Below are 27,060 nucleotides of genomic sequence, written 5' to 3'. Positions count from 1 at the left end.
GTACCTTCAAATTGTAAATATTAAGTAATTGTACATTATATATTTTAGCTTTGTCTATTTTAGTTTTGCATTTTTTAGTTTTAGTTGTTTTTTTTCTATGCTGAAGACGCCTTGTTAGATACGGGGGGAATGTTTGTTTCATTTTTGCTGTTTTTCTTCGTTTTTCATTTACTGGCCATAGACCCGGTTGTCGCCTTTATATTCATTTCTTTGTATTTTTGTCATGGCTGGCCAGTTGGATTTTAGATCTTTTATTCATTAAGAATCATATTATATAAGAATTGTATTATTTATTTAAGAATTATAGTTATGCTGCAGAAAAAGTGTAATATAGTGAACGAAAATTACAAATTGATTAAGTAAGAAAAAAGTTTGAAAGATTACAAATAAAGCAGACAGACAAAAACATCCGCAACTAATGCAAACTAATGGTGGCCTTCAGTCAGTATAACCTTTAGCCTACTGAAAAAACAGGATTATCCAAGTCACTTCCTCAATGTGTTTCCGAGTAAGTTCTAAGAGTGGTGAGGAGCAACGCTGCTGCTTTCGCGTTTTTTTTTTTTTTTTTTTTTTTTTTTTTGTTATCAGCGAACGGTAACAAACTCGAAACAATAAGAGATGCAAATTCAAAATTTTCAGTGGGTATGAGAATCGTGAAATGGGGCAGAAAATTTCCTGTTGAGTTTCTAAAATCTCCCGTGTTTTTCCGAAAAAAAGAAAAACCCGTGTTCCTCCTCATGTTTTACACATTTTCTTCCTCACCTGTTTTCCTCCTCATGTTTCATGTTAGGTGTAAAACGATTTTAGCTGCGAAAATAAACTTTTACAGGACTATTTATGTCACAATCTTGCAGAGCTTTAAATCATATCTTTTGCATTATCCCTCGGTCTTGATATTTATTGTATTTTAAATGTTTAATGCCATGAAAAGTAAACTGGATGAAATTCAAAAATGAATTTCAAAAATGAATTCCAAAAAAGAGATTCAAAAATGAAATTCTGTTTCCAAAAATGAACCGTCCGCTGTGAAATAAAAGTCTATACAATGAACCGTTTGACGGTTGCCCATTAACCACAGTAAATAGTATGCATTCTTAGCTCATGTAAAAACAAAACAATACACAGAACAAAGTTTTCTAATGATATGTTGACCTTACAAATAATCCGTTTCCGGCCCTGAAACCGGAGGTCTAGTTTTGTTTTAGAATGCTAGTTATGCTGCAGGTAAAATGTAACACAGTGAAATAAAACGGAATATTCATCAGACTGGTAAAAAAAAAAATCACATTTAAGTTAATGCTTCATTAAGATTTTGGTTTTTGATTGGTCAATGTTTTGAGTGCGTTTTCTGAAAGGTCTAGTCGTTTTTGTGGTGTTGGTTATGTCACTGAATTAAACTGCGAATTTGTTTGTCTGCTTTGTCGTGAAGTGAGGGGCAGGGTAAGGCTAGTGGAAAATATAATAACAGAGAAAGACAAACATGGATGTTTCACATTAATACGAAAAGGTTCATTCAGCGTGGATTGAAATCAAGAAACAGAAACAACAACCAAAAACGAAAAAAAGGAAAAAAGTGGGCTAAACGCCAGAAATATAAAAATAGTTAAAATTTAAACTGAAACAAGCCAGAGCACACACGTTGAATTAGGCGAAATATTTTTACTTAACTTTGTCTTCATAAAGCTTATTTTAAATAAAGCTATATTTGTCTTCATAAGCTTATGTGCTTAACCATGAAAAGAGGGAACTTCGTCTAATGTTATTCTTAGGGAGATTCAGCTACTTGATGCAGTCAGAGGAAAGCAATACTTCGAGAATAGATCAATGTTGAGACGAGCATATTATCACTATCTTATGTATACTTTTAGAGTCAAAATAATAAAACGGCCTAGTTTCATTTAGTAGTGATTTAAGTGCTGCGACAACAACTAGTACGGCAATGGAAATAACGAATTGGATTCGGTATTACTAACGATCATTAATTAGAGTGGTTTTAATATGTGTGAAAACGACTCTGCCTTTCTGTCTTTTAAGTATGGTTTTAAAACGAAAATGTCAATTAAACCCGCAAAAAAGTAGATGTGGTCGGTTACCACGTAAATAGCTGTGTTTAATCTTAGCAAAACCGGTATATCAATTCCAAAATAAAAGGTAGTAGCTTAATAGGTTCAATCTATTGTCAAAGTTTTTGTTCATGCATTGTAAAGCTATAGATATTTTTGTGAAAGGGTAAAGAAAGAACAACAATTATTTTTTTCGTTATTGTTTTTGGTGGGATGAGAGAGATTATTCATATTTATATTATTATATTAGTTGTGTACTATCAAATATTGTGTTGTATGGCCTTCTTTTGCTTATAATAACGAATCTGTTTATTTATATTGTGATGTATTCTAAATATTTTCGATGCATTGTGATCTTGTTATATATTGTGTGTATTATAGAATATTATTTTGTATGAGCATGTTCTATTTATTTATCGTATTACAAAAAATACAAATTTAAGGAAAGGAAGATCACGAATAGGCCAACGAAAACTGGATCGAAGCAATACAAATATTTCGGTAGAACAACTACTCCCCTTCTACAGCGCTATAAGAGAAAGTTACTAGGAAACACGTTCACATTCTCTAAACGAAAATGCGAATAAAAACTAAGTTATTAAAACAAATAATACGCAAAGTAAAAAGGAAAAAACAAATCAAAACCAAAATTGGAATAATTAAAAAAACAAGCGACATGAAAGAACTACAACAGTTAAATCAAATTTAACAGAATTAAAAATTTTGAAAGCCAGAAAAGCTAATTTTAAAAGCGATTCACTTACCAACATCTACTGTTTAATAGAAACAGTGTTACTCGCTTAATAATAGACAATTGACTGAAGAGATGAGGCTTCTTTCAAACGAACCCATTAGCTACCCAGGAGAAAAACCACGTATCGTGTTGTCTAATTTTACTCAGTGCTTCTTTTGCACTAGGTCTTTTGGATCTGGGGGATTGGGAACAGGTGCCATTTTGTGAATGCAAAGGTGATATAGGAGCTAGACCTAAAGAAGAGCTAATAAGAAGAGCCCTGTTTAGACAGGTGGCCCTAATTTTTGGTATTCATATATTTCAAAACCCTCTCCGTATTGCTGGGCGCTGAGGAAGGGAAGCAGTTGTCCTACCAAAATATGCGTCTTGTTTCGTCCAGGCTTTTCGTTTGCCAAAAAAAAGAAACATTTTCGTTTTTCATTTCTTCCATTTTTTTTTTATTATTTGCTATGGCAGGCCAAAATGGCTTACAAAATTATCTTTATTTATGATATATCAAATTATTCTCTTCCAGAGTCACTTACTGGAACTTTTGAAGGGATTAAGAAGCTATATTCTAGACGATGATAGGAATCATGTGGAAAAATGCATAAGCAGACTACGGGAAACTTTCGAATTTGATGGTACGGCTTTAAACCATATTCAGCTGGCTCTATACCGCTTCCAAGAAGCCGTTAACATTATACTAAGAAGACATAATATAAAACCTCACTGGATGTTTGCTCTTGATGATCTTGTAAGGAAATCAGTCCGAGCCGCAATTACAGTTTTAAGCCCAGGTAAGCTAAGCGCAAAAGGAACTGTGCTTAACTCAAATTTTTGAATGTTTGATTAAATTAAGACTAAAATTAAATAATAGTTAAGAATAATATATGCTTGTATAATCACTACTGTTCAAAGTTACTCTATCTCTTTTCCTTTTTTATTCTCTCTCTCTCTCTCTCTCTCTCTCTCTCTCTCTCTCTCTCTCTCTCTCTCTCTCTCTCTCTCTCTCTCTCCCTCTCTTTTTCCTCTCAAAATGAAAAAAGAATTGTCTAGAAGCGGAGGCCAAGACCTCCGCTCGACCGTCCTCAGGGCACAAAAACAAATAAAGAGTAAAAAATATACGGATGAAAGTCTTATGGACAAAATAAACTTCAAAAATAAACACTGAATTAAAGGAGATCCTCTCAAACCAACGGTGAAAGGGCAAGTTGCCCTGTTGAAAGCCGGTATTATTTATTCAATGCAGAGGCGTTTAACGCCAAATTTTAAATTAGGATTTCTTTCTAAGTTAAGGCGCATTTTGAGCATTTTCTTAGGCTGGCTTTTTAGTTTGAGAGATTTTCTCAGCATGTTTGAAAATTTTCAGTGCAAGATTTGGAATAGCTTACTACTGATCTTAATATGCTAATTCATGGTTTGCCTAAGCAAATTATCTTTGTTGGGTGTTCATATCTTAGAAATTGGAAATAATTTGCTAAAAATACGCTACCTTTTATGAGAAAAAGCCAGCTTATCATTTGGATATATACGCTATTATGACGCTTTAAGAAACGTTGCGTCTGTCTAGTCGTTTAAGGACATTTGTCAGTCCTGGACGTTAAATACGGTTACCTACCCTTACTTTTCTGGTCTATGTAATGTGGGCAGGGATTTCGGGGGGGGGGGGGAGGGGATGGACAAAAAAACTTTAAAAAACGCATCAAAAATTTGTTTATATTCATTTTAGATACGTTTTTACTAGTTGGACAAAAATTTCTGGGAGGAAGGGTTCTAATCCTCCCCCCTGGATACGACTTAGGATGTTACCTTTATAACGTATACGCTTACTTGATTTTGCTAAATACGCTTTCTGGAGTACATGCACTGCTTTTGCATTATTGCTGCCTAAATTATTTGTTTATGTTAGAACTTGGTGCAAACCTTGCTGGTAGTGGTAGAATTGAAGCTGATGATCTTGAACCGGCTCCATTTCCTGGCAATGGAGGAAATGTACAAGAGGACCCTGCAGACGAAGGATCAACATCTGGTATATCAACTATTTACAGTGGAAGATCTGGGAAGCAGCAACATCATAAGATCAAGGAAGAATTGGGCCTATTACGAAGAGAAAATACGAGGTGATTCTTTTAATATTGTTTTACTTTATTAAACATAGCATCCTTTTTAATATATATATATCAAAATATAAGAATTTTGTATAAGATGAAGGAAGAGAGGTGAAAGGGAAATAATAACCAAAGGATTAAAAATGGCTTTTTAGGAGGTTAACTTAAATCTATGAATAATGACTCGCAATTTTATCTATTATCGTATTGCTCTCTCACATAGCTTAGTTGTCATTATAACACGAGTTTCTTTTTTTATCAATGTGTATTGCCGAGGATCTGGAAGATGCAGCTAGACGGCATAATAGTAAAATATTGTACTGGTATATTAATAAATTAAGTGGAAGTAGTCAATCCAGGCTTGTCGCAATTAAAGATAGGAACGGGGCCACAATTAGGGATAAGGAAAGAGTTAGAGAGATGTGCAGAACATTTTGAGAATTTGCTTAGCCGAGATAGAGTTGAAGGAAGAGATATAGAGGAAAATGAAAAATTTTGTGTTACCTTGGATGTGAATGAAGATTTGTTTTGTGGGGAAGTATTAGCGACAGTACTAAAAGGATTAAAAAATAATAAGGCTCCAGGTGCTGATAGTGTGGCAAATGACTTTTTCAAATGTGGTGGTTTTGAGGTTAGAGATAAACTACTGGCGACTATAAATATATTTTTTGAAAAAGGGGAAGTACCTAGCGATTTTAGGAAAACCCCAATTAAACCACTGAATAAGAAATGTGATAAGAGTGAATGTGGTAATTATCGGGGCATTAGCCTAGTCTCTGTAGGTAGTAAATTACTTAGTAACATGATACTCTTTAGACTAAGAGATGCTGTAGGTAAAGTTTTAAGAGAAGAACAGTGCGGTTTTAGAAATGTAGAGGATGCGTCGAGCAAATTTCTGCTCTTAGGTTAATAATTGAGAAGTGCCTGAGTTATCAAACACCTTCGGTCCTCAGTTTTATAGATTATGAGCAGGCGTTCGATTCTGTTGATAGAAGATCTTTAGCGAAGGTCTTATCCTTGCACGGTATACCAGACGAATACATAAAATTGATTAGTGCTATGTACGGGAATAACACTGCTGCGGTTAAGGTAGGAAATGAGGTTAGTAGCTGGTTTTGTATTAAATAAGGAGTTAAGCAGGATTGTGTTCTATCCCCATTTACGCAGACATTTTGATGGACTTTGTCTTAAGGAGCACAGGAAAGGCAATGGGAGACCACGGAATCAAATGGGGAGGGAAAAATCTCCTGGGCTTAGATAATGCTGATGATTTAAGCATCCTAGATGAAAATGTGAGCAAAATGAATGGACTTTTAGGGGTTTCGTGAGTTTAAGGTGCTAGAATAGGTTTGAAAATTAATGTTATGAAGATTAAGTCTCTAAGGCTAAGAATAAGTAAAGATGAAAAAGTGACGTTGGATAACAAAAAGATTGATCAAGTGGACAGCTTCACTTACCTTGGTAGTATGATTAGTAAAGACGGTGTGTGCAGTGAAGATGTTGAAAGTAGAATAGCCGAGCCTCAGGGTGTTTTTTTTTTACTGTTAAAAAAAGTTTGGAAGAATAGGAAGATAAGTCTGCAAACCAAGATCAGAATGTTAGAAACCACAGTGATGACAGTGGTCAAATATGGCTCTGAAGCCTGGGTGCTCCGAAAAGTGGATAAAGATTTGCTAGATATTTTCCAGAGAAATAGCCTACGGATTTTTCTGGGTACCTGGCCGACTGAGCATATTTCAAACATTAGTCTGTGCGAAAAGTGTGTTTCAGTCGCACTTTCTTGGGCTATAATGAAAGCAAGGTTGAAATAGCCAGGGCACGGTCTGCGAATGAAGTATGTCAGATTGCCAAATATTATCCTTTTCGGCCCACCGTCTAGGGCTAAATAGAAAGCAGGTCATCTGCGGTTGGGGTGAAAGGGTGTCATAAAAAAAGACTTAAGGGAAATGGGACTTCCTGGGAGGGTGTAAAGAGGGTGGTTTTGAATAGACTGGGATGGAGGAGGAGTGTGCCAAGCTGTGTTGGCCTCAGGCGCTTGGTGCTGGGGTGACTTGTTAGTAGTAGTAGTAGTATTTGTATGTTTGAGTTAGTTATATATTTGAGTTTGAGTTGGTTAGTTAGTCCCTGTTTTCGGGGTATAGAAACCACTGGGGAGGGGGAGGGTGTAGAATGTCTATTTTCGTGATTTTTGCTGTTGTCCGTATATTGTTTATAAACTTGAAGTGTCAATGAACTTCAAAATTAATTAGTCTTGTTTCTGCCAGGTAAGAAAAATGTGTAGCCAACCAGGTAAAATATTTCAGATATTATTTTTTAACTCTAAGCGGTTTTCGAATCATTTTACACAGTAATTGTTTCCTCCGCAATAGAAATTGACGACATGTTTTTTTTGCATTTTTTTTTTTTGTAAAGATTGTTTTACGTTATTAAACATAGCATCCTTTTTTATATATATCAAAATCGGAAAATAAAAGCTTTGTGTAAGAAGAAGGAAGAGAGATGAAAGGGAAATTATAACCAACGGATTAAAAAATAGCTTTTTTAAAGGTTGAGTTAAATCTATGAATAGCGACTGACGTTTTTATTTATTATAGTATTGGTCTTTCATAAAACTTGGTTATAAATTTATTATTACTATTTCTTTTTCTCTGAGTCAAGATTCTTTTTTTTTTAGTTATATTTTATGTTTGAATTAGTTATGTATTTGAGTTAGTTAGTTAGTCCCTGTTTTCGGGATATGAAAACTACTGGGGAGGGGAGGGGGTGTCGGATGTCTTTTTTTGTGTTTATGTTGTTTTCTATATATTGTTTATAAAATTGAACTTTTAATGAGCTTAAAAATTAATTAGTCTTGTTTCTGCCAGGTAAAAAAAATGTCTAGCCAACCTGGTAAATATTCCAGATGGTATTATTGTTTAACTCTAAGCGGATTTTGAATCACTTTTCACATTAATTGTTTCCTCCGCAATAGAAATTAACAAGGTTTTTTGTGTTTTTTTTTTAAGATTATTGTGTTTTAACTAAACATAGCATTCTTTTTTTTTATATATGTCAAAATCAGAAAATAAAAACCTTGCATAAAAAGAAGAAAGAGAGGTGAAAGGGATATAATAACCAAAGGATTAAAAAATAGCTTTTTTGAAGGTTGAGTTAAATCTATGAATAGTGACTGGCAATTTTATTTATTATTATAGTATTGCTCTTTCATAAACCTTGGTTATAAATTTATTATGACTCTTTCTTTTTCACTGAATGAGTCAAAATTCTTTTTCTTCTATTTTTATATTTTAATTAGTTTTATAAGGGTGGTGTGCTGTATTTTATTTCCCGAGTTGGGGTGGTGTCATATTTTTTTTTTATTTTATTTGCTTTGCTTGGTCTGTGGGGTCATGTACCGCCTGTTCTGAGTTGATTTATGGGGCATATTGAGGGGCATATTGATATTGAGGGGCATATAATATGAGGGGCATATTGTTGCTCATTATGAAAATATCAGGTTTTTATGTTACTTTTCCTTCGTTCTTTTGTTGAAATTTTGCGTCAAAATCGTTGAAAATTAAGAAAAAGGTTTAAAATAAATTAATGTAAAAACAAATAGATAAAAATCAATAAAATAAAACAATAAAAAAAAATGTCTAACTTCTAGCACGCCTCAAAAAAAAAAAATATCAATAGCTAAAACGCCTCCTAGAATTTGAAGAGATTCAAATCCATAGATAACCATTCCCCGTTTTTGAAATATATCGCAATGAAATCAGAAGTTTATGCCAAATTCAATAATTCAAACCAGACAAACCTTTTTTCAACACTGTTGCAGCAATGGCCTTCAACTCAACCAAAAAACCCGAAGTGATGAGGTTCAGTCCGCAGAAGCGAAACCTCCAGTACCCCGAACCGCGTTACCCAACTGCATCTGCTTCTGTAATCCTGGGCATCACTTTTCACTGCTCATTTGGCGTAGGTGTTACCGGTTTTTGAAAAAGAGTAGTTGGTGCAATGTGCTCACTTATTAGTTAGTGACGGTTGGGTTTCTCCCACTCTCAGTTGAGAACTGTTAAAATGCCATTTATACTCCTTATTCTTGAGTATATATGTCCTGTGTGGGACCCACAGGGGATTGGTGCAGACTATCTGAACCTGAGATCTGGTGGTAATTTAAAAATGGGCGATCAAATCGTACTGAACCAGAAATATTTTATTTTCGAGAATGCTCTTTTTACCCTAAAAGTCTCAAACCTACCTTATAGGCGATTCAGGTTAACTTCAAAGAGTCCATCTGTTCCTTTGAAAGACACCGTTCACTGTAAGTTCAATCTACACCAGTCAGCACCAACACCCATCGCAAAATCAAATAGTGCCACAAATGCAGGAAAATTTGTTTTTTGAACTCTTTTGTGCCTGTTATTGTCAGTGTTATGAGTCAATAACGACCAGTTTGTGTCTTTGTTTTATTTGTAAAAATAATGTCATTTAGTCTGGCCTCTGCCATGACTATGATTTTTATGTTTAGTAATGAATGATTCTGATTTCCTAGCCGACTCATCAATTCTATGATAGAACGATATTTGGACATTGTTTAGGATATTTTAAATTTAATTAAATTCAAATTTAATTGAATGCAAATTAACATAATTAAATGTAAATTTAGATATATGTTGAACATTTAATTTCTGGTTTTGTTCTTAGGCTGCTCCATGAGCTTGTTACCTCTCAAAGAGACGTTCAAGACTTGTTGCTGAGGACGGTACAAGAACAGCATGTTGTCAGAACCTGGGTCGAAAATCAAAGACAGTGAGTTTTTTTTTTTTTTTTTTTTTTTTTTTTTTTTTTTTTTTTTTTTGTATGGACGCAATATATTTGTTTTAGTTTCTCATAGGATTCATTGATTTTTTCTGTTTGTTCTTATATTTGTTTTTTATTTGTTTGTTTTTTCGAATAATAACTGAGGTCATAATAAACAATTCGAATAATGACAAACAATTTTGTGTGAACTTTTAAGTCTAGCATTTTATTATTGTTGTTTGAGACTGGATGGAAAATAAAAGACAGGGAGTAATTTATCCCTTGTCCCATCTTGTCAATCGGGAATCAAAAGGTCGTATCTCTATAACTGTGAATTTTCAGGAGAGTAAACAAAAAACCTCAAAACTTTTTTATTTCCCCTCTGATAACTGTAAAACAAAAACAGATTGGTATGCAATGATTTGTATAGCAATTCGTTTTTGTTTTATGATTATCACAGGCGAAATAAAAGAGCTGTGAGTTTTTTTTGCTCTTCTGAAATTTTACAATTATGGAGATACAACCTTTTGATACCCGGCTGACGATTTGTACCCTATTCTAAGGGGGTTACAGTAGGGTACGATAAAATTCAAAGACTGCGGGGGCCTGGTGAAAGCTTAGAAAGACCATCAATTACTCTAATAGTTCTACTCAAATTTTTTCTTCTACATTGGTAGATATGTCAAAAATGCCAACCCAAAAAGCCTGTACTAGCTTTTACTCCGCTATTGGTGACAATGTGAAAGTTTTTGTTAGTGTATTAACATGGGAAAACTCTCTCCCTGAAATGACTTTTTCTTAGTAATAGTTTATTCACACTACGCCATAGAACCTTTCACGATAGCATAACGAAGATTTCGGCCCTTAAAATAAATATAAACATTCGTGTAATAACTCTGGGCTGATTGTTGCTCCAAAAAATTCTTATTTTTCTTTTCGTTTTCGATTTTTAGTTTAACATTTTTGTTATAAATATCAGCTGTTTGAATATTTGTATTAAAATTTTCAAAATTCAAAATTGTAGCATTGAAAACAGAAAAAAAGTTAAATTTTCCTGTTTCCTAGCTGAGTTCTTTATGGTAATTTTGCCCTTTCCTGTTTGAGTTGTGCAGACCTGAAATTAATGAATGCTTTTAAAAAAACAGAAATAATAATTCTAGCTCTTTAGCTCAGGCTGTAATCATGAGAGAGGCTAGGGGGTTTGAAGTCCCCTCCCTGAAATGTTTGTCTGACTCGTGGAAACAAAATAAAAATGCACAAAAACACATTTTGAAGTTTTTTGTACTCTCCCCCCCCCCTCCCGAACAAAATTCCCAGATACAGCCCTGGTAAGATTGTTATCATGCTTTTTAATTTTGTGTTCAATCAATCTACATCATTTTTCCCCATTGAATGTTATTAATCTGTTGGTTTAGAATCTTGCAATGAATATAATTAAATATATTTGCAAAATTTGTGTATATGTCTTATTTATACGAGTCTCAATTCCAAGTCAGAGAGTGGTGAGATAAATCAATACCAAGCTTTTCCGCTGACAATGGAGTTTGAAGAATTTCCCCAAAAAATCATTCGCGGAACGGAACTGAACACGTCAACTTCGGCAAAATAAAATCAAGTTCACTCGTTGGGATATGGCATTATTTTCAAGGGGTATACAAAGTGATAAAGATCATCTTTAAGTATTTTTCATGGTTTATCATGTTGCTGTTGGAGACAACTCCAATTAATCACTTAGATTTTTTTTATTATTATTACTATGCTAGACGTAAAAATGGTATTTCGATCCACATACCGACTCTCTTGAAAAATGTTTTTAAATAATTTTTAATATATATTAATTTTAAATAATAATTTTATAATTTTAATTAAATTTTAATCAAACCAACTTTCAATTTTAGCTTTTAGGTTGTGTAGAGTTAAAATACAGGTTTTGTGTAGGAGTAAGGTTGATTGACTTTTTCAAATTTCTAACACCAAAACAGTTTTTTTTAAATCCGCCGTCACTTTGACACCTAAAATACGTAGTTAAAAATGTGTATCAAACAAAATACACATATCCCTGGGAACCGTTTTGATATTTTGTCACTTCTTTGCTTGCGTCTCATAGGGGGGGGGGCTCCTATTTTCTTTTCTTTTTCAATTGGTTTATTTCTTGTTTACTTTGAGATGTTTAGTCTTTATTTCACAGTTTTCTTTTAGAGTTGAATACGGCTTGGTAGAGACCCTAGCCAAAATATCTCCTTTCTTTCGTATTTCTCATTCGCTGATTGGGAACTACCCTCGTAATTGTTTGTTCTTTTATCTCTTATTTCCTTTTTTCGTCGTTTTTCATTCTTCGTCTTATGTTCTATTTGTCTTATGCACATAGTAGATAAGAATTTTATTCGTTAGGTTTTATAATAACGTGATGCCATCTTTGGAAGAACCAACTTCTGACTCAGCAGGGCAGAATCCAGACCCAGCTCTTCAACAATGGTTGATCAGCCTAAATCTTGACTCAGGTGTCATAGCAAAGGTTAGGCTCACTTATATTTTACTAAGAGTTTGTAATTTAGAAGGAAAAATGTTGTTATATATAAAAAATTTAATTTTATACCCTTAATAGTAACCCTGGGATCACAAGACTGGGATTAAGTTTTTAAGTTTAACTTCATACTTTGTCCAAGGTCGTACCCAGGGGGGGGGAATTTGAGGGTTTGAACGAAATGTTTGTCTGACTCGTAAAAACGTAAAGAAAATCGATATAAACAAATTTTTATGCGTTTTTTTGTGTACCCCCCCCCCCATCGAAAAAAAAATCCTTATTTAAAACACCCTCCGAAAAAAAAATACTGGATACGGATTTTCTTCCAATGTTATATGTTATATCCTATGTTAGTCCTATGTTATATCATTTCATCGGCTGTGTTGAAATATTTTAAATGAGTCGTTGAACAGATCCGTCAAAAGAAAACTATATTTTACGAAAGTGAAAACTTTGCTCTAGACAGGCAAAAGGAACCGACTTAACATGAACATCTGCCGTATTGTTAGCCATTTTATGAAAATAATAAGAGATGAATATTTAATCATGTAAAGCTAGGGTTTTGAAACGTTGAACTTTCCAGACCTAGCTCTCTCTAAAAGTACTGAAATATACGTAACTATCTCTTTTCTTATTCGAATCAATTCATTTTTTCAATTTGCTCTTTTTTCGCTTGTGCTTGTCATTTTTTTGCTTAGAGGCAGGTCAAAATTGGCTATGACCAAAATGCGTACCAACGGGGTCTTGGTCCCCGTTTTTTTTTTTTTTTTTTTTTTTTTTTTTTTTTTTTTTTTTTTTTTAGAATTAGATAATTGGAATAATTTTTAGAATTAGATAATTTCATGTGACTTTTAGAATAATTTTCAAATAAAATGAAAATATTTTATAAAATAAATGCTATATAGTATAAATAAAATATAATATAAAATAAATAAATAAATTTTACAATAAAATTAAAATAATTTTTTCTAATTTTTAAAGTAATATTAGATTAGTTTTTAGGAGTAAAATTAGAACATAATTAGAATTTTACCCTCTGAATAGACCTTTCTTGTGATCTTCGTTCGAAATGCTTCTTAAAAACTAAATATTGATCTCATTTGAATTTCTTAAATCAAAGTGAACATACCTTATCAAATGAATGTCTGTTTAGTAGAATTTTTAGGAGTAGAATTAGAACATAATTATAATTTACCCTCTTAAAACACATTTCATGTGACCTTCGGTCAAAATGTTGCTTAAAAGCCGAATATTTGGATCTCATTTGAATTTATTAAATCAAAGTGAACATACGTTATCAAATGAATGTATGTACAGTAGAATTTTTAGGAGTAGAATTAGAACATAATTAGAATTTACCCTCTTAAAACACATTTGATGGTACCTTCGTTCAAAATGTTTCTTAAAAACCAAATATTGATCTGATTTGAATTTCTTAAGTCAAAATGAACATACCTTATCAAATGAATGTCTTGTTTAGTAGAATTTTTAGGAGTAGAATTAGAACATAATTAGAATTTACCCTCTTAAAACACATTTCATGTGACCTTCGGTCAAAATGTTGCTTAAAAGCCGAATATTTGGATCTCATTTGAATTTATTAAATCAAAGTGAACATACGTTATCAAATGAATGTATGTACAGTAGAATTTTTAGGAGTAGAATTAGAACATAATTAGAATTTACCCTCTTAAAACACATTTGATGTGACCTTCGTTCAAAATGTTGCTTAAAAACCAAATATTGATCTGATTTGAATTTCTTAAGTCAAAATAAACATACCTTATCAAATGAATGTCTGTTTAGTAGAATTTTTAGGAGTAGAATTAGAACATATTTAGAATTTACCCTCTTAAAACACATTTCATGTGACCTTCGGTCAAAATGTTGCTTAAAAGCCGAATATTTGGATCTCATTTGAATTTATTAAATCAAAGTGAACATACGTTATCAAATGAATGTCTGTTTAGTAGAAATTTTAGGAGTAGAATTAGAACATAATTAGAATTTACCCTCTTAAAACACATTTCATTTGACCTTCGGTCAAAATGTTGCTTAAAAGCCGAATATTTGGATCTCATTTGAATTTCTTAAATCAAAGTGAAAATACGTTATCAAAAGAATGTCTATTTATTGTTTTCTAAATGCTTTCATAAAAGATAAAAATAAATTAAAATAGAACACATATCGTGGGAAAAGTGGTAATACTAAACGGTATAACCGGCTTGAGAACTCCCCTTTGAGTTGTTCTAGGTCAAAACAAACTTTTAGGACTGAATCTACAGTCCAGATTTGGCCATGGGTATTTAGTTTAAATTCATTCCTCTACTCTTCCCCCTCTAGAATATTGACTTCTCGTGAATTCAGCTTATTGGTGTACTCCTTGAATTAAAGTTCCATGAACGGCTCAATCATCTAAGTTGGGGCCCGCAAATGCGTTGCCAAGCTTCTTTCTCCTTTCTTATTCCTATTTGTAGGTTATGGCAGATTTTTAGAAGTTAGGTCAAGCTTCTTTTGTTTTCGTGATTTTAATTTATTGGTGAAGGGTGAATATATGTAAGTAGATTATAAGGATGGAAACAACTATCATATACAACCCAATGGGTTTCCCTGATGATTGTTGAAATATTATGTAAGCCTTATTTCGGTTAATAAATTATTTCTTTTATTCCCCTTATTTCTGTTATTATTTCTTTTATTTCTTTATTTCTTTTATTATTTCTTTTATTTCTGTGAAGTGACGCCACTGTTGCAACAGTTATTCTAAGTTTGTGTTGAATCTTGGTTAGAGAATTTTGAGTTTCGATTAAAAAAAAATACCTTTTCTTTTTGGTGTCAGTTCTGTTTAAAGTATTTGTTATCTCCGTTAGAAAATGTATAGTAACATTTGTAGTAACAGTAACAGCGTAGATATATCGTAATCTATAGTAACAGTGTAAATGTATAGTAAGACTTGACTTATGTTATATTAATTTAAAAAACTTCTTCCACAAAACAAGTTTTTCAAAGATAAGTAACGAACTGTATCTAGCCAAAAATGAGTAGAAATAAAGTAAAATATTCTTCCAAGAGTAAAACTACAACAAATCACTATCAATAAATAAATGAAACTTAAAACGAACAGAAATTACAATAAATAGCCGAGTCAAACTCAAAACGAGCAAAAATTAACATGAGTAAGGCTGATAACCCCCATGCCTTCTCAAGATCAGAACGTAATTTGCGCTTTACTGAAAACAAAATGCATTTTAAATGTTTTCACTTTTTTACTTTCATAAATTAAAAAAAAAATTATCAAAACTTTTAGGAATAAATATCAGTATATGTCAACTAAAGTGACAATCCACGGTTATTTGTTTTTGTTTGTTTTGTTGTTTGTTTTTTTTTCAGTAAAGTGCAAATTATACTCTGGTCTTGACAAGGCATGAGGGTATTACTTACAATAACTGTAGTGGTAGTATTAATAGTAGATACATAGTGCCTTCTGGCTAGTTCAAAATCCCCCACAACTTACCCTTATATTTCTAAGTTAATAATTTAAGTTATTCTTCAGATATTGCTTTGTCACCTTTTTGAAAGTCCACATCTTCATAGTTTCTTTGATTTATTTCAACATCCGCCGAAATATTCTTTAAAAACTTCATCTTAATGCCCTTAGCTTGCGAAGTCGCAATAGTCAAAGCAGCATTAGTTGCAGCATGCGCATAGCACCTTTGGTTTCTTCAGCATCCCCTTCTAAACACGCTGAAAGTTTCGGCTTAATACTATCAACCATTCTGAAGCATTTCTGATGCGTCTGCTTGACAACCTGTGTATAATGTGTTTCGAGTGTGGGCATAGTGTGTTTCGAATTAGTTCCATACAGTTTCTATATATCCCAAATTTTCTGCTTTAATAACCTTACTTTGAATAGCGGTAGTAGCAGTAGAATTAATTGTAGTAACCTAAGCTTTAGTGGCAGTAGTAGCAACCGAAGTAGTCATAATATTAACAGGGTAGTAATAGTATGAGTAGATAGAAGCAGTAGCATTAGAATGCAAATATTTTCTTTTGGTTAGTTCAGCATCACTCACAACAAGCCCTCTTTTTTCAACTACACACACCAAACTGTTTTTAAGATATTGCTGTTACACCCTTTTGACAGCCTGCATACAGACGACGTGTTGTGATTCAGTTCATCTTGTCATTTCCTGAATTTTCCAAATTAATATACTCAGTTATTCCTGTATTACACCCTTTTGACAATCCGTATACACATAACGTGTTTTGATTCAGTTCAACATTCCCCTCAACATTCTCCTAAAAGCTCACCTGAATACCTTTCGTCTTCTTGGAAAGCAAAGTTCAAACATGCATACCTTTCTCAATAACATGTGCTATGCGTAAACATTGAACGAATTGCCAAGCTTACAGCCCTTGTCCTGAGGACTGCGGGGGGGTTGACATCCCAAGAGACAAAATTACTGTGCCTTTCGACAAGGCTGAACAAAATATATCTCCTAAAATTGCGATCAGATATGTTTTTGGGAATGGTGGGCTTGGGGGGGGAGGCTGATGTCCCTCCATTTATTTTTGACTCTTAAAAAGGGTACTAAAACTTCTGACTTCCAATCAAATGGGTTCATTCGATTCAAAGTTTATGCGACCACCTGTTCCATAAAAACATTGTATGCCCCGGGGCATAACTTACAACTCTTGCCCATGACCTCTGGGGGATTGTGTCCACCCTATAGACATTGTTATATGATTTTTAGACTATTCTTAGCGAAATGGCTATCTCACAATTTCAATTGAATGCGTTTCGGGAAAAGAGTATGCCAGGGAGGGAGGACTAGTAACTCTCCATCATGTTTGAATCTTAAAAGAGAACTACAACTATATACTTCCAATCCAATGAGCCTCTTCTAAATTTCACACAACCATCCCATCCATAAAAACCTTATATACCCCTAGGGCATAACTTGCAACCCTTACCTCCAGACTCTGGGAGATTCTGTCAACCCCGAAGGCCTTATTATATGGTCTTTGGACTGTTTTTGAGCAAATTGCTATCTCAAAATTTGTATTGGATGCATTTGTGGATAATACATAGGGGGGGGGGGTCATCCGCCCTCTGATGACTTTGAATATTAAAAAGGGGACTAGAACTTCTGATTACCAATCCAATGAGCGCTTTCCAAAGTTCCTACGACCACTCTTTCTATATAAACCTTATATGCCCCCAGGGCAAAACTTACAACCCTTGCCCTGAGGGCTGTGGGGGGATGTCATCCTGAAAGAAATAATTTCCGGACCTTTTAATTACGTTGAACAAAATGGCTATCTAAAAATTTTGATTGGATGTGTTTGGGGAAGTTGTGGGCGTGGGAGGGGGTTAGTTGCCCTCCAATCACTTTCGGATATTAAAAATGGCAATATCCCTTTTAATTTTCAATCGAATGAGCCCTTTTCGTAGTTTCTACGACTACTCCTTCGATACGAAGCGCCCTGGTCTAAGACAAACCAAACAAACCAAAAATAAATAAATAAATAATACATTGTGCCCATATTGCTCTTTACTTAGGCAGTGCTATTGCGCTACCTATGATTATGGTTTTTCACGAAAACGAGAGTTTTATGCGACATCCCCAGTTTGCATTTATTACTTTAAACTATTTATTATATCTTTACATTTTAGTTCATACTCGAAGATTACAGGTTAGATGATGTGCTCAATTTTATGGAAAGAGATGATCTGAGGAGGCTAAATTTGAGGTAAGTTCTCCCACTTTTTTCTACTTATTTTCTATTGTCCTTTTGAGTTTGTGGGTCTTGATGTATTAAATAAAAAAAAGTTTTTTTTTAAATGAAAGTAAGGAGCAACATTGAAACTTAAAACGAACAGAAATTATTCCGTATATGAAAGCGGCAGTCCCCTCCTAAACGCCTCGCTCTTTACGCTAAAGTTTTTACTGTGTTAAAAAGTAGAGCTGTGAAAGAGAGTCAAACTTTAGCGTAAAGAGCGAGGTGTTGAGAAGGGGAGAGCCCCTTTCATATATGGAATAATTTCTGCTCGTTTTAAATTTTAATGTCGCTCCTTGCTTTAAGTTAAAAAAAACTTGTTTTTTTTATTTTATTTCTGAACGTTTTTCAACCAATGCAGATTTTGGCTCACCGTGCATGAAAAATTAAAACACAATTTGCATATTAATTTTGACATATTTATTCTGGATATGAAGGGTCGCCCCCTCCTCAATACCATGCTCTTTACGCTAAAGTTGTTAGCACTTTTAAAAAGCTTCCTATTCCAATTAAACAGCCCCTCAATTTTAGTAAACAGTCAAACTTTAGTGTAAAGACTAAGGTACTGAGGAAGTGCAACCCTTCACATATGGCATAATCTCTGTTTGTTTTTCAAATTATGCCGGTAAATCTGGCTCACCCTCTATGAAATATACCCCTTTCCTCGAGGAAAACTCCTCTGTGGAATTTCATCCAACGCAAAGTGCACCCCCCCCCCGTCAAATTCCCTCCAGACAGTGCCTTCCTCGCTGAACCCCCCCCCCCTCCTCTCTGTAAAATTGCTTGTCGACGATTTACCTTGAAAAATTCTCCTTAGCATTTTTTTATTGGATTGATACTTTAATCCCTAATCGGTTTCTCGATCACTCCAGAGATGCCCCCTTCCATGGAAATTATTTCCCAGAAAACAGAACGTGCGATAAAAGCTCCTGGATAATTCCCCCGGAACATCTCTATATAAAAAATTTGGCAAAGAGAATATAAGACAATCAAAAGAATTTCGTATAGTAATTCTGTCAAAACCTTCCAGTGTAACATTTCCCCTAGAATATTCACTCCCCAGAAATGTCCCTCTCCAAGGAAGATTCTCCCCTTAGAAATCCACCCCTAGCATAATCCTCCCCCTCAAAAAAACTTGAATGTTCGGCATTTAGTTTATGTTTCTTCAGTCGAATCCAAATTAACCTGATTTAATTTCGGTCTGGTAATGAGTTTAGTTCAGGACTGAGCATTTTCTAGAACGTAATTTTCACATGTCAACAAAACAATCAGTAAAATATTGAAAGGAAGATAAATCTAGTCCTTCTAAGGTCAACACTATATGATTTTGAGTGCCATTTGGATTTGATGTGTCGACGGTATGTCGTAAGAATAAACATTACTAATAACTTACTGCAGCACCAAGCTGAGGCCAACACAGCTGTGCACGCTGCTCTTCCACTTCAATCTAAAGAAAAGGAGTAAACAAGGCTCTCTTAGAGACTAAGCTCATCTTCCCATCTCATCCATGATGCATAGTGTCCTAATTCAGGATTCCGAGGAACAGCAACAGTGTTGATGCAATTGAAAAAAGAGAGTCTCAAAAGGAAATGGCGCACTTATAGCCCACAATTTTCCTGAGGAAGATGTTCATTATATAACTGTCCTTCCTCCAAACCCTGTGTGCCAATCTGAGATATAGGCTGAACTCTCATCGTCATTGCCTTTTAACGACTTGGAATGGAGGTCTGTCTTCCTTTTGACTACTATGTTTATTATTTTTAGTTACAATCATTTCAATTGTCACTAACTATGCTCTGTGCTTATCAATATACATAACACCTAATGTATCTGTGTGTTTCCTGTATACATTACTACACTGATCATCCGATCACCTAGAAACTTTAAAAACCTGTTGAGTACATTCTTGCAAAAGTTGTTGGTATAAAATTTGTGGACCCCCTTTCTAAGGCCCTTTCTAAGGCCCTCTTAATACTTTTCACACTGGAAGAAATTAGGGACCCCTCAACACAAGAATGTGAGTCTTTTCCAATCAAATCATTCATATTTTCTGGATCTTCAGTTAACGGGTTAGTTAGTTATGAATGTTGTTATCCGACATACTTCCAGAATTATAAAAAAGAATTCCCTGAATTCTGAAAAAAAGAATTCTCAATTTCTCTGAATTTGGTATTGAATAGTTTCATTAATTTTCGTATTCAACCTAATTTTTCAAATACTTTTCTAATTTAAAAACACAATCGCCATTTTATGTGTAGGTAAAATTTTCCAGGGGCGTGGGAATTTTTCATATTAAAATGAATTTGATTATATGTATTTTCTGGCTCTTTGCATATGCAATCAAAATGAATTAATTGATTAATTTACAGAAATGTAGGGTAAAGGACAACTTTATTCAATGTGGGATTAACTCTATTGGGGAAAGCATGACGTTTAAAAAAAAGATGTTCATGTATATCGATTTACTGCATTATCATGTTTTTCGATTTATGGACTCGATTCCTCATTGAAGGGGAATTTTCCGGGGAAGAATTCTCCGCATAGGGGGGGGGGGGGCTCAAACACTTTTAAATTTAAAAATATAATCGTTTTTAGTACAAAGGGAGGGATTTTTCGTGGTGGAGGGGAATTTACCCTGGAATTCCTTTCTTTTGATATTGCAGCAAAGCGCGACGGGTAAGCTAGTTAGTTCTTTAATTGAGTATTTGTGCTAGTGTAATTTGGATTATTTTATTTCAGGGCTAGAGTTTAAACTTCTATAATTTTGTTTATTACTTTTAATAGCAACAACTACAGTTATTACTAACTATGCTCCCGCACTTCTTATTTCTCTAATTGAATATTTACACTTCTTAATTTGGATTATCTTATTTCAGAGCTGGAGTTGAACTTCGACTGTATAGAGCAATACAAGAGTATCGTAAAGCAAAAATGCGTCAGTCGGATAGTGAGGCTGATGGTTCAAGCAGAGGCTGATTTGGAAATGATAAATACTCACAGACTGCCTTTTTTCACTTGTTATAAGAGTATCACTTTTTTCCCAAGAAGTTCACCAGCCCAAAGTTAGAGCATATTATTTATGTAAAATAATATTTGAATACTTGTATCGTTAATTAAATATGGGCAAGAGTGTTACTATTAATATGAGATTAACTGTACTTGGTTCCTCTGGAAGGTCACTGGAAGAACTATAGTCGTTTATCTAGAACCAGCAGATGATTAACAGTCTTATAATGAGGAACTCCATCTTTATTTACTAGCTCTTTTCATTTAATTAACAAGTTTTGTATTTTATATCAATAAGTTTGAAGATGCTAAGTTAAATGTATATTTAGTGCTTTTGAGACAATTTAAAAAGTAGACGTGTATGCGTTTCACAAACAGTATCAATAAGAAAATTATAAAAAAAAATATATATAATTTGTCTTGATTTTAGACGGCTGAGCGATACTCAACATTGCTTTGAGTTTTTAAGCTTAATTATAGTGTTTTAACTTTCACTTTTCGAAGTAAATAGTTTATCCATCGATTTTATGGGTAAAATATATTTAAACAAACCCAGTGTTCTTGAAGTGTTGAGATTCTGTAATCACTTAAATCGGCTGAAATATGTAGATCATGTATGCCTATTTGTAATGCTTGATCTTTTTTCTCTTCATTTATTTTTTATTTGCAAGTCCCGCGGCAAGCTTTCGGTATGTAGCTTATTTTGGCATTTAGTCGCCTGTTGGATGAACAGTTAACCTAAATAACCGGTCAGAAACCATTCATTTATTTGTAAAGTGTATGATTTGAGGCCTGTTTTTGCCGTCCAAGCTAATACGTTTGAATTCATGGAAATGTATTAATTGGGTGGGAAATTTTTAAATAGGACCTTCCAGGGCCGTATCTGGGATTTTTTCGGGGGGGGGGGGGTACAAAAGGATTTGTTCTGGGGAGGGATTAAAAAAACTTGAAAAAACGCATCAAAAATTGTTTATATTCATTTTTCTTACATTTTTACGAGTTAGACTAACATTTCAGAGGGGGGTTCCAACCCCCTACCCCCCCCCCCCTGGATACGGCCTTGGGACCTTCAAATGTATGTAGAGTTAAAACTGTATTTATTACTTGACGAGTTAAAACTGTATTTGATGCCGAAGAATACAGTAAAAAACTGTAAAACATCAAAATCATCCACGGTTATTTCTTAAACGAAATATTCAAGTTTATTTCTATTCTTCGATTTTTTTCAATCTGACGCTCAAATTCTATCAACAATTGTCCCTAATTCGAATTATCACAATATTCCGTTTACATTTGTAGGTGACAAGTGTCGTTTAGTTCGCAATATAAAAATGTTATAATATCTTGTTACGGCGATAAAAACAGGCCTCTGATACCAACCCGGTTCTGCCTTTTGAAACCCCATTTTCTTACTGAATTCATTTTATTACTGAGTGAGTCTGAGTTCAAACTGAGTTCAGGAATTCTACATTAACTGCCTTGTCAGTAAAGATATCCTGTAGTCGATATAGATATTATAGTATAAGTAAATATATTATAGTATATTATAATATAAAAATACTACTCTTCTGTTGCCAAGAGCAGTGTTTCTCAAGTCTTATGTTTTTGTCTTGTCTACCTTTTTGCCTTTTGCCTTGCTTTCTTTCTAGTACTTCATCATATTCCCGTTATAGGATTACATGTCGTTACTTTTATGCCTAAAGATTGTATCCGACAATTTTATGCGCATGAGTTAATTGCTTAAAACTAATTTACTAAGCTGTCATGGTTGTAGTAGTAGCTGCAACCTAGTAAAGAACCAACCAAAGCCATTTGTAACAAAAAAAGTGTTTTAAAAAACTGGCTTGTGAAAAAAAAAATCGCCATTTATAGCTGATTCAGGTAACTATTGTCTCGATTAGTTTTAATAGTAAAATGTTATAATTTATGAGAATTTAGGAAAATTGCGTTAAACCCAAGGCCGTATCCAGAGAAGGGGATTACCGACTTAAAATCCCCCCCCCCCAAAAAAAATGGCCGACCCGTAAAAAAGTAGCAAAAATGCCTTGATACTAATTTTGATGCCTTTTGTAGAGATTTTTTCGTGAACCTTCCCCCCGAACACAAATCCTGGATACGCCCTTACTTAAACCCTTAATAAACGGCGTCAGATCAAACAAAAAGTACACGACTGTTATCGTTGTGACCCGAAAACCCTATACAGAAAACTTACAGAACCCTGTCTTGAACAACAAGAAAAATCACTTTTGTATGGGTTGGTCTTAAAGGCTGAACCACCAGAATAATTTAGATCAGGAGTATCCGACCGTGATTAAATATACATTAACCTTGCGGTTCTCTAATTGAATGCAGCTAAGGAAACGATTTCTGGTAGTTACTTTAGAAGTATCACAATGTTATATAGGACCTTTAGACGTAACAGCGACATATGGTTCTAATTAATCATAAAATGAGCCCCATTTCGCCTATAGGAAAGTTGAAAGACAACGTACTTGCTCAAAATTCAATAATTGCTCCCTGAAAGACTAATTAACTTCTTACAAGGCGTACTTTAAACATTGGGAAGCTCTGTTCTTGGAGTTTACCTCCTTTTGTCTTTTCTTTTGAGACTAACTCTGCCATATTTATTAACTGCCATTTTTTGTGTTACTGTGAAGATTGTTTTATGTTAAAATATTTTAATTGTAGATTATTTATAGTTGCCTTATTGAAATCTACGTCATTATTTAATATTTGAAGTCACTTTTATCTAAAAAAAGATTCTTTCAATAAAAAAAGGAAAAAAGAAAGATTCCTTCAATAAAATATTACATTTACTATATAGTAATTTGACAAAGTTTTTGCCTAAAATGACTAACATTTTTTCTCGTGGGTATTTTAAGAACTACAATCTCTTTAATATATGATGGCGTTAAATGCGTTAATGATGCGTTAAATGCTACTTGATGGCGTTAAATGCGTTAATGATGGCGTTAAATGCTACTAAAGAAGATAAAAAGGGGCCATAAAAATAAGAATAGATTCCTTTGAAAAAAAAATTGCTCTTGTCGTGATTAATCTGTAATTATTTTAGAAAAATCTCCCCCTAGGTTCTATTCCTTGTTTTGTAAACTATCAGTTTCTTTTTCTTTCATAGATTATGTTGCTCGGAAATTGCTTTAACGTCTTTAGTATTCTTTAGGGTTTAGTATGTTTTCTTTTCGATTTTTGTGCATGGTGAATTGTTTTTAGTTTATTTACTTATTTTCTTTTGACTGTTTTAATTTCTCAATACCAAAGTCAGACTAAACAAGTTACTTGAAACTCTGTGGTTGTATTTCAAATATTATTTATCATTTGTGTAAATTACACATATTAACTGCCTTTTGCTTGAAGCTTGATATATTCAAAAACGTGCCTTTATAACTTACTTCAAAAATGCTGACTTCGTAGTTATATTTTGCACAAAGTCTGTACAATCATATTTTTGTTTATTTAGTCCTAGGCAGTCAATTTACTATTTTAAGTCTCGACATCTTGCAAGAAATTAATAAAAAGAGAAAAATGTGATCACCATCACATTGCTTTTGCGCGTATGTTTTTTTGTTTTTATTTAACAGGGTTAGAAATTACTTTAACATGGTCAATATTTTTAGAGGTATTATTTTTTTTTCTTTGTGTTAAAGCTGCAAACAGAATATTCTGCAAGGTTCTGTGGAAAATGACAAAATTATGGATTTTCCTGATTGCCTCAAGTTTAGGAAAGTGGCCATTAGTATTACATAATCTTGAAAGTCAATTTTCCTAGGTCTATCAATGAGGTTATTAAAATATTTGGACCAATGCTTAGATTGTCTATTGGTTTCTTTTTATAGCTCAGTATGGTGACCAGACATATATCAAGGAGTTTTCTGGGGGGGGGGGGGCTCTTTAAAACTAGGAAATTTTCAGTTTTCTTTATTTTGCTCGTATAAATCTTCTTTTGTTGTTGTGTTTGTCTCTGTTTTATAATGTTGACCGAAATAAATAAAAGTTTAACTGAAGAATTTTTAGTTTCGCCTGTTTCCAATTCTTTTAGTTTTATTCCAATTTCCAGTTTTTAAACGACGCTGTTTTTGTCTTAGTTAAAAAAAAAAATTAGGTTAACTGAAAATGCCTCGCAGTTCGATGTTATTTAAGAAAGAGAAAGCGCTTTTTAACCTTAGCAGAGCACTGTGCAATAAGGTATAGAAGGGTAGCTTTTCAATACCTTGGGAATTTGATGATCTAGAAAAATTAAATTTTGAGGAATGGATATTTAGCCCCAGTTATGGCCCAGGATGATGGTGTTTAAGTCCCAAGGGGATCAAACAAAAGACATTTTGGCCCCTGAACCCATCTTATGTGAATTAATACTTCAAAACCGCGATTCTTTAAGATTTTTTTTGACTGTTTCAAAATTGTGTCAGTATTGCCAGACACGGTTTTTTTTTCGCTGATTTTTCACTCGCGTTTCTTTTTTCAATTTGGCACTCGTTACTACTAAAACTGCATGGGTATTTTTTTTAAACTGAATCTCCCATTTTTTCAGATTTTTAGGGATATATATGACGTTCAAGTTGCCAATAAAGCAGTTCAAAACCGGATTTCATGTTCAATATCCTTGGAAATTTAAGCTCCGACTTTCCCCTCCAGCCATTGGAATGGACTACAGTATTTCTTGGCCCTATTTAGTGAAAAAACTTTCCATTGCTTTTTATGAATCTTGCCTTTATTCATTTGTATTGAACGTCAACTTTGTTTACAATAAACCATCTGGTTTAACTTATTTAGAAAATTTTGTGACCTTACAGCTACAAGAAAGTTTCTAGGAAAGTTTGACAAGCTACGTTACAAACTCGTAAAAATTAAATTACTGCTGATATAATTTGATCAACTAGATTTTTGATTTAAGATAAAAGTGGACATTAACACGCACATCGATGAAGATAAAGTTATTACGAAGTCACTACAATAAGCACTTCTGAGGTAGATATTTCCATTAATTAAAGCTGCAGTTGTTTGAAAGATACTTTCAAGGCTTGTGACGACAGTTGGCATTTTTCATGATTAATTTAAAAAGAAAGAAAACTCAGAAAGCGAAGAGTGACGTTAAAGCTTAAAATGAACTGAAATTACTGTAAATGTGAGGATGGATTCATCTCCCTAGTTTTCAAGATAAAATTCAATTTGAAAAGAAAACAAAACACATTCTCAAATGTGCTCTATTTAGAAACGGAAATTTTTGTTTGTTCAAATATACTTGTTTCCCCCGTCCTTTCCCATTCCCCTAAAAGTTAATACAGAACTATGCAATATTCTATATAAATGGATGGAAATCTCAAGTGAGTCAAGCCTAAGCAACTACTGTTTTGTTTGGACTGCAAATACATGTTTGTGAACGATTGCAACACTAGGTAGCAAAACGGATGCTTCTTCTTGGGCAGAAAGCATTTGGAATCCATCCTTCGTTGTCCTTGTGGCTTTGAAGTTAGCTGACGCTCCGTGCACAGCTTTTCGATAACAATTTTAAGCTGATTGCCTATCTCAAAATTTTAGATCGATATCATTTTGGAAGTTTGACCCAATTCGAGTTTGGCAGTTGGGCCCTATTCGAGTTTTGGCAGTTTGGCCCTTCCGTTGTTTTTCAACACTAAATGGTAAATATCGACGCTACTGTGGCGTGGTCTTTTCGTTACTTATAAACAGCGCTAGAAAATTATATTTTCATTCTAAGTCTCCTTATATTAGTTCAACAGCTTCCTTCCAGGAAAAAAACTAATTAATATGCCTCCATGACCATGCTTGTGGGGGAAAATGAAATATTCCTCTTTTTAAAAAATTTTCCTGAACCTCTCTTAAACAATTTTCAGACATTTTACATATTTTATTGTCTTACTGATATATTTTCCGTCAAATTACACCCTTTCTGAGATGTTTCACTTTTCTTAAATTCTGCAAACTGAACAAAAAATGTTCATATTTGGAACCAGACTAAACATTAAATCTCTTTTATGTGTACATTAGTTCATTTTAAGGGTTTCTATTACTATCAACAAGGGT

General features: G+C 33.6%; 1 protein-coding gene across 2 annotated transcripts in view; it reads left to right on the top strand.

The window, feature by feature from the left end:
- The window catches only part of Ask1 (apoptotic signal-regulating kinase 1), a 154,242-nt gene extending 129,276 nt beyond the window's left edge, over positions 1 to 24,966 (top strand). Inside the window, exons 20-25 of one of the 2 annotated variants that reach the window (XM_089098979.1) lie at positions 3,332 to 3,596; positions 4,709 to 4,919; positions 9,594 to 9,698; positions 12,081 to 12,204; positions 17,891 to 17,967; positions 20,871 to 24,966. In XM_089098979.1, the coding sequence (XP_088955105.1) occupies positions 3,332 to 3,596; positions 4,709 to 4,919; positions 9,594 to 9,698; positions 12,081 to 12,204; positions 17,891 to 17,967; positions 20,871 to 20,970 (882 nt within the window). In that variant the 3' untranslated portion in view covers positions 20,971 to 24,966. The remainder of the gene's footprint in view (positions 1 to 3,331; positions 3,597 to 4,708; positions 4,920 to 9,593; positions 9,699 to 12,080; positions 12,205 to 17,890; positions 17,968 to 20,870) is intronic. The other variant, XM_089098971.1, reaches the window with a different exon arrangement.
- The last annotated feature ends 2,094 nt before the right edge of the window (positions 24,967 to 27,060 follow it).

Source organism: Artemia sp. Qi Xiang Cuo, chromosome 2 (assembly GCF_049724085.1).
Source record: "Artemia sp. Qi Xiang Cuo chromosome 2, ASM4972408v1, whole genome shotgun sequence".
Taxonomy (NCBI): domain Eukaryota; kingdom Metazoa; phylum Arthropoda; class Branchiopoda; order Anostraca; family Artemiidae; genus Artemia; species Artemia sp. Qi Xiang Cuo.
Note: the sequence above shows the minus strand (reverse complement) of the source record. Positions and strands in the feature narration are given on the sequence as shown.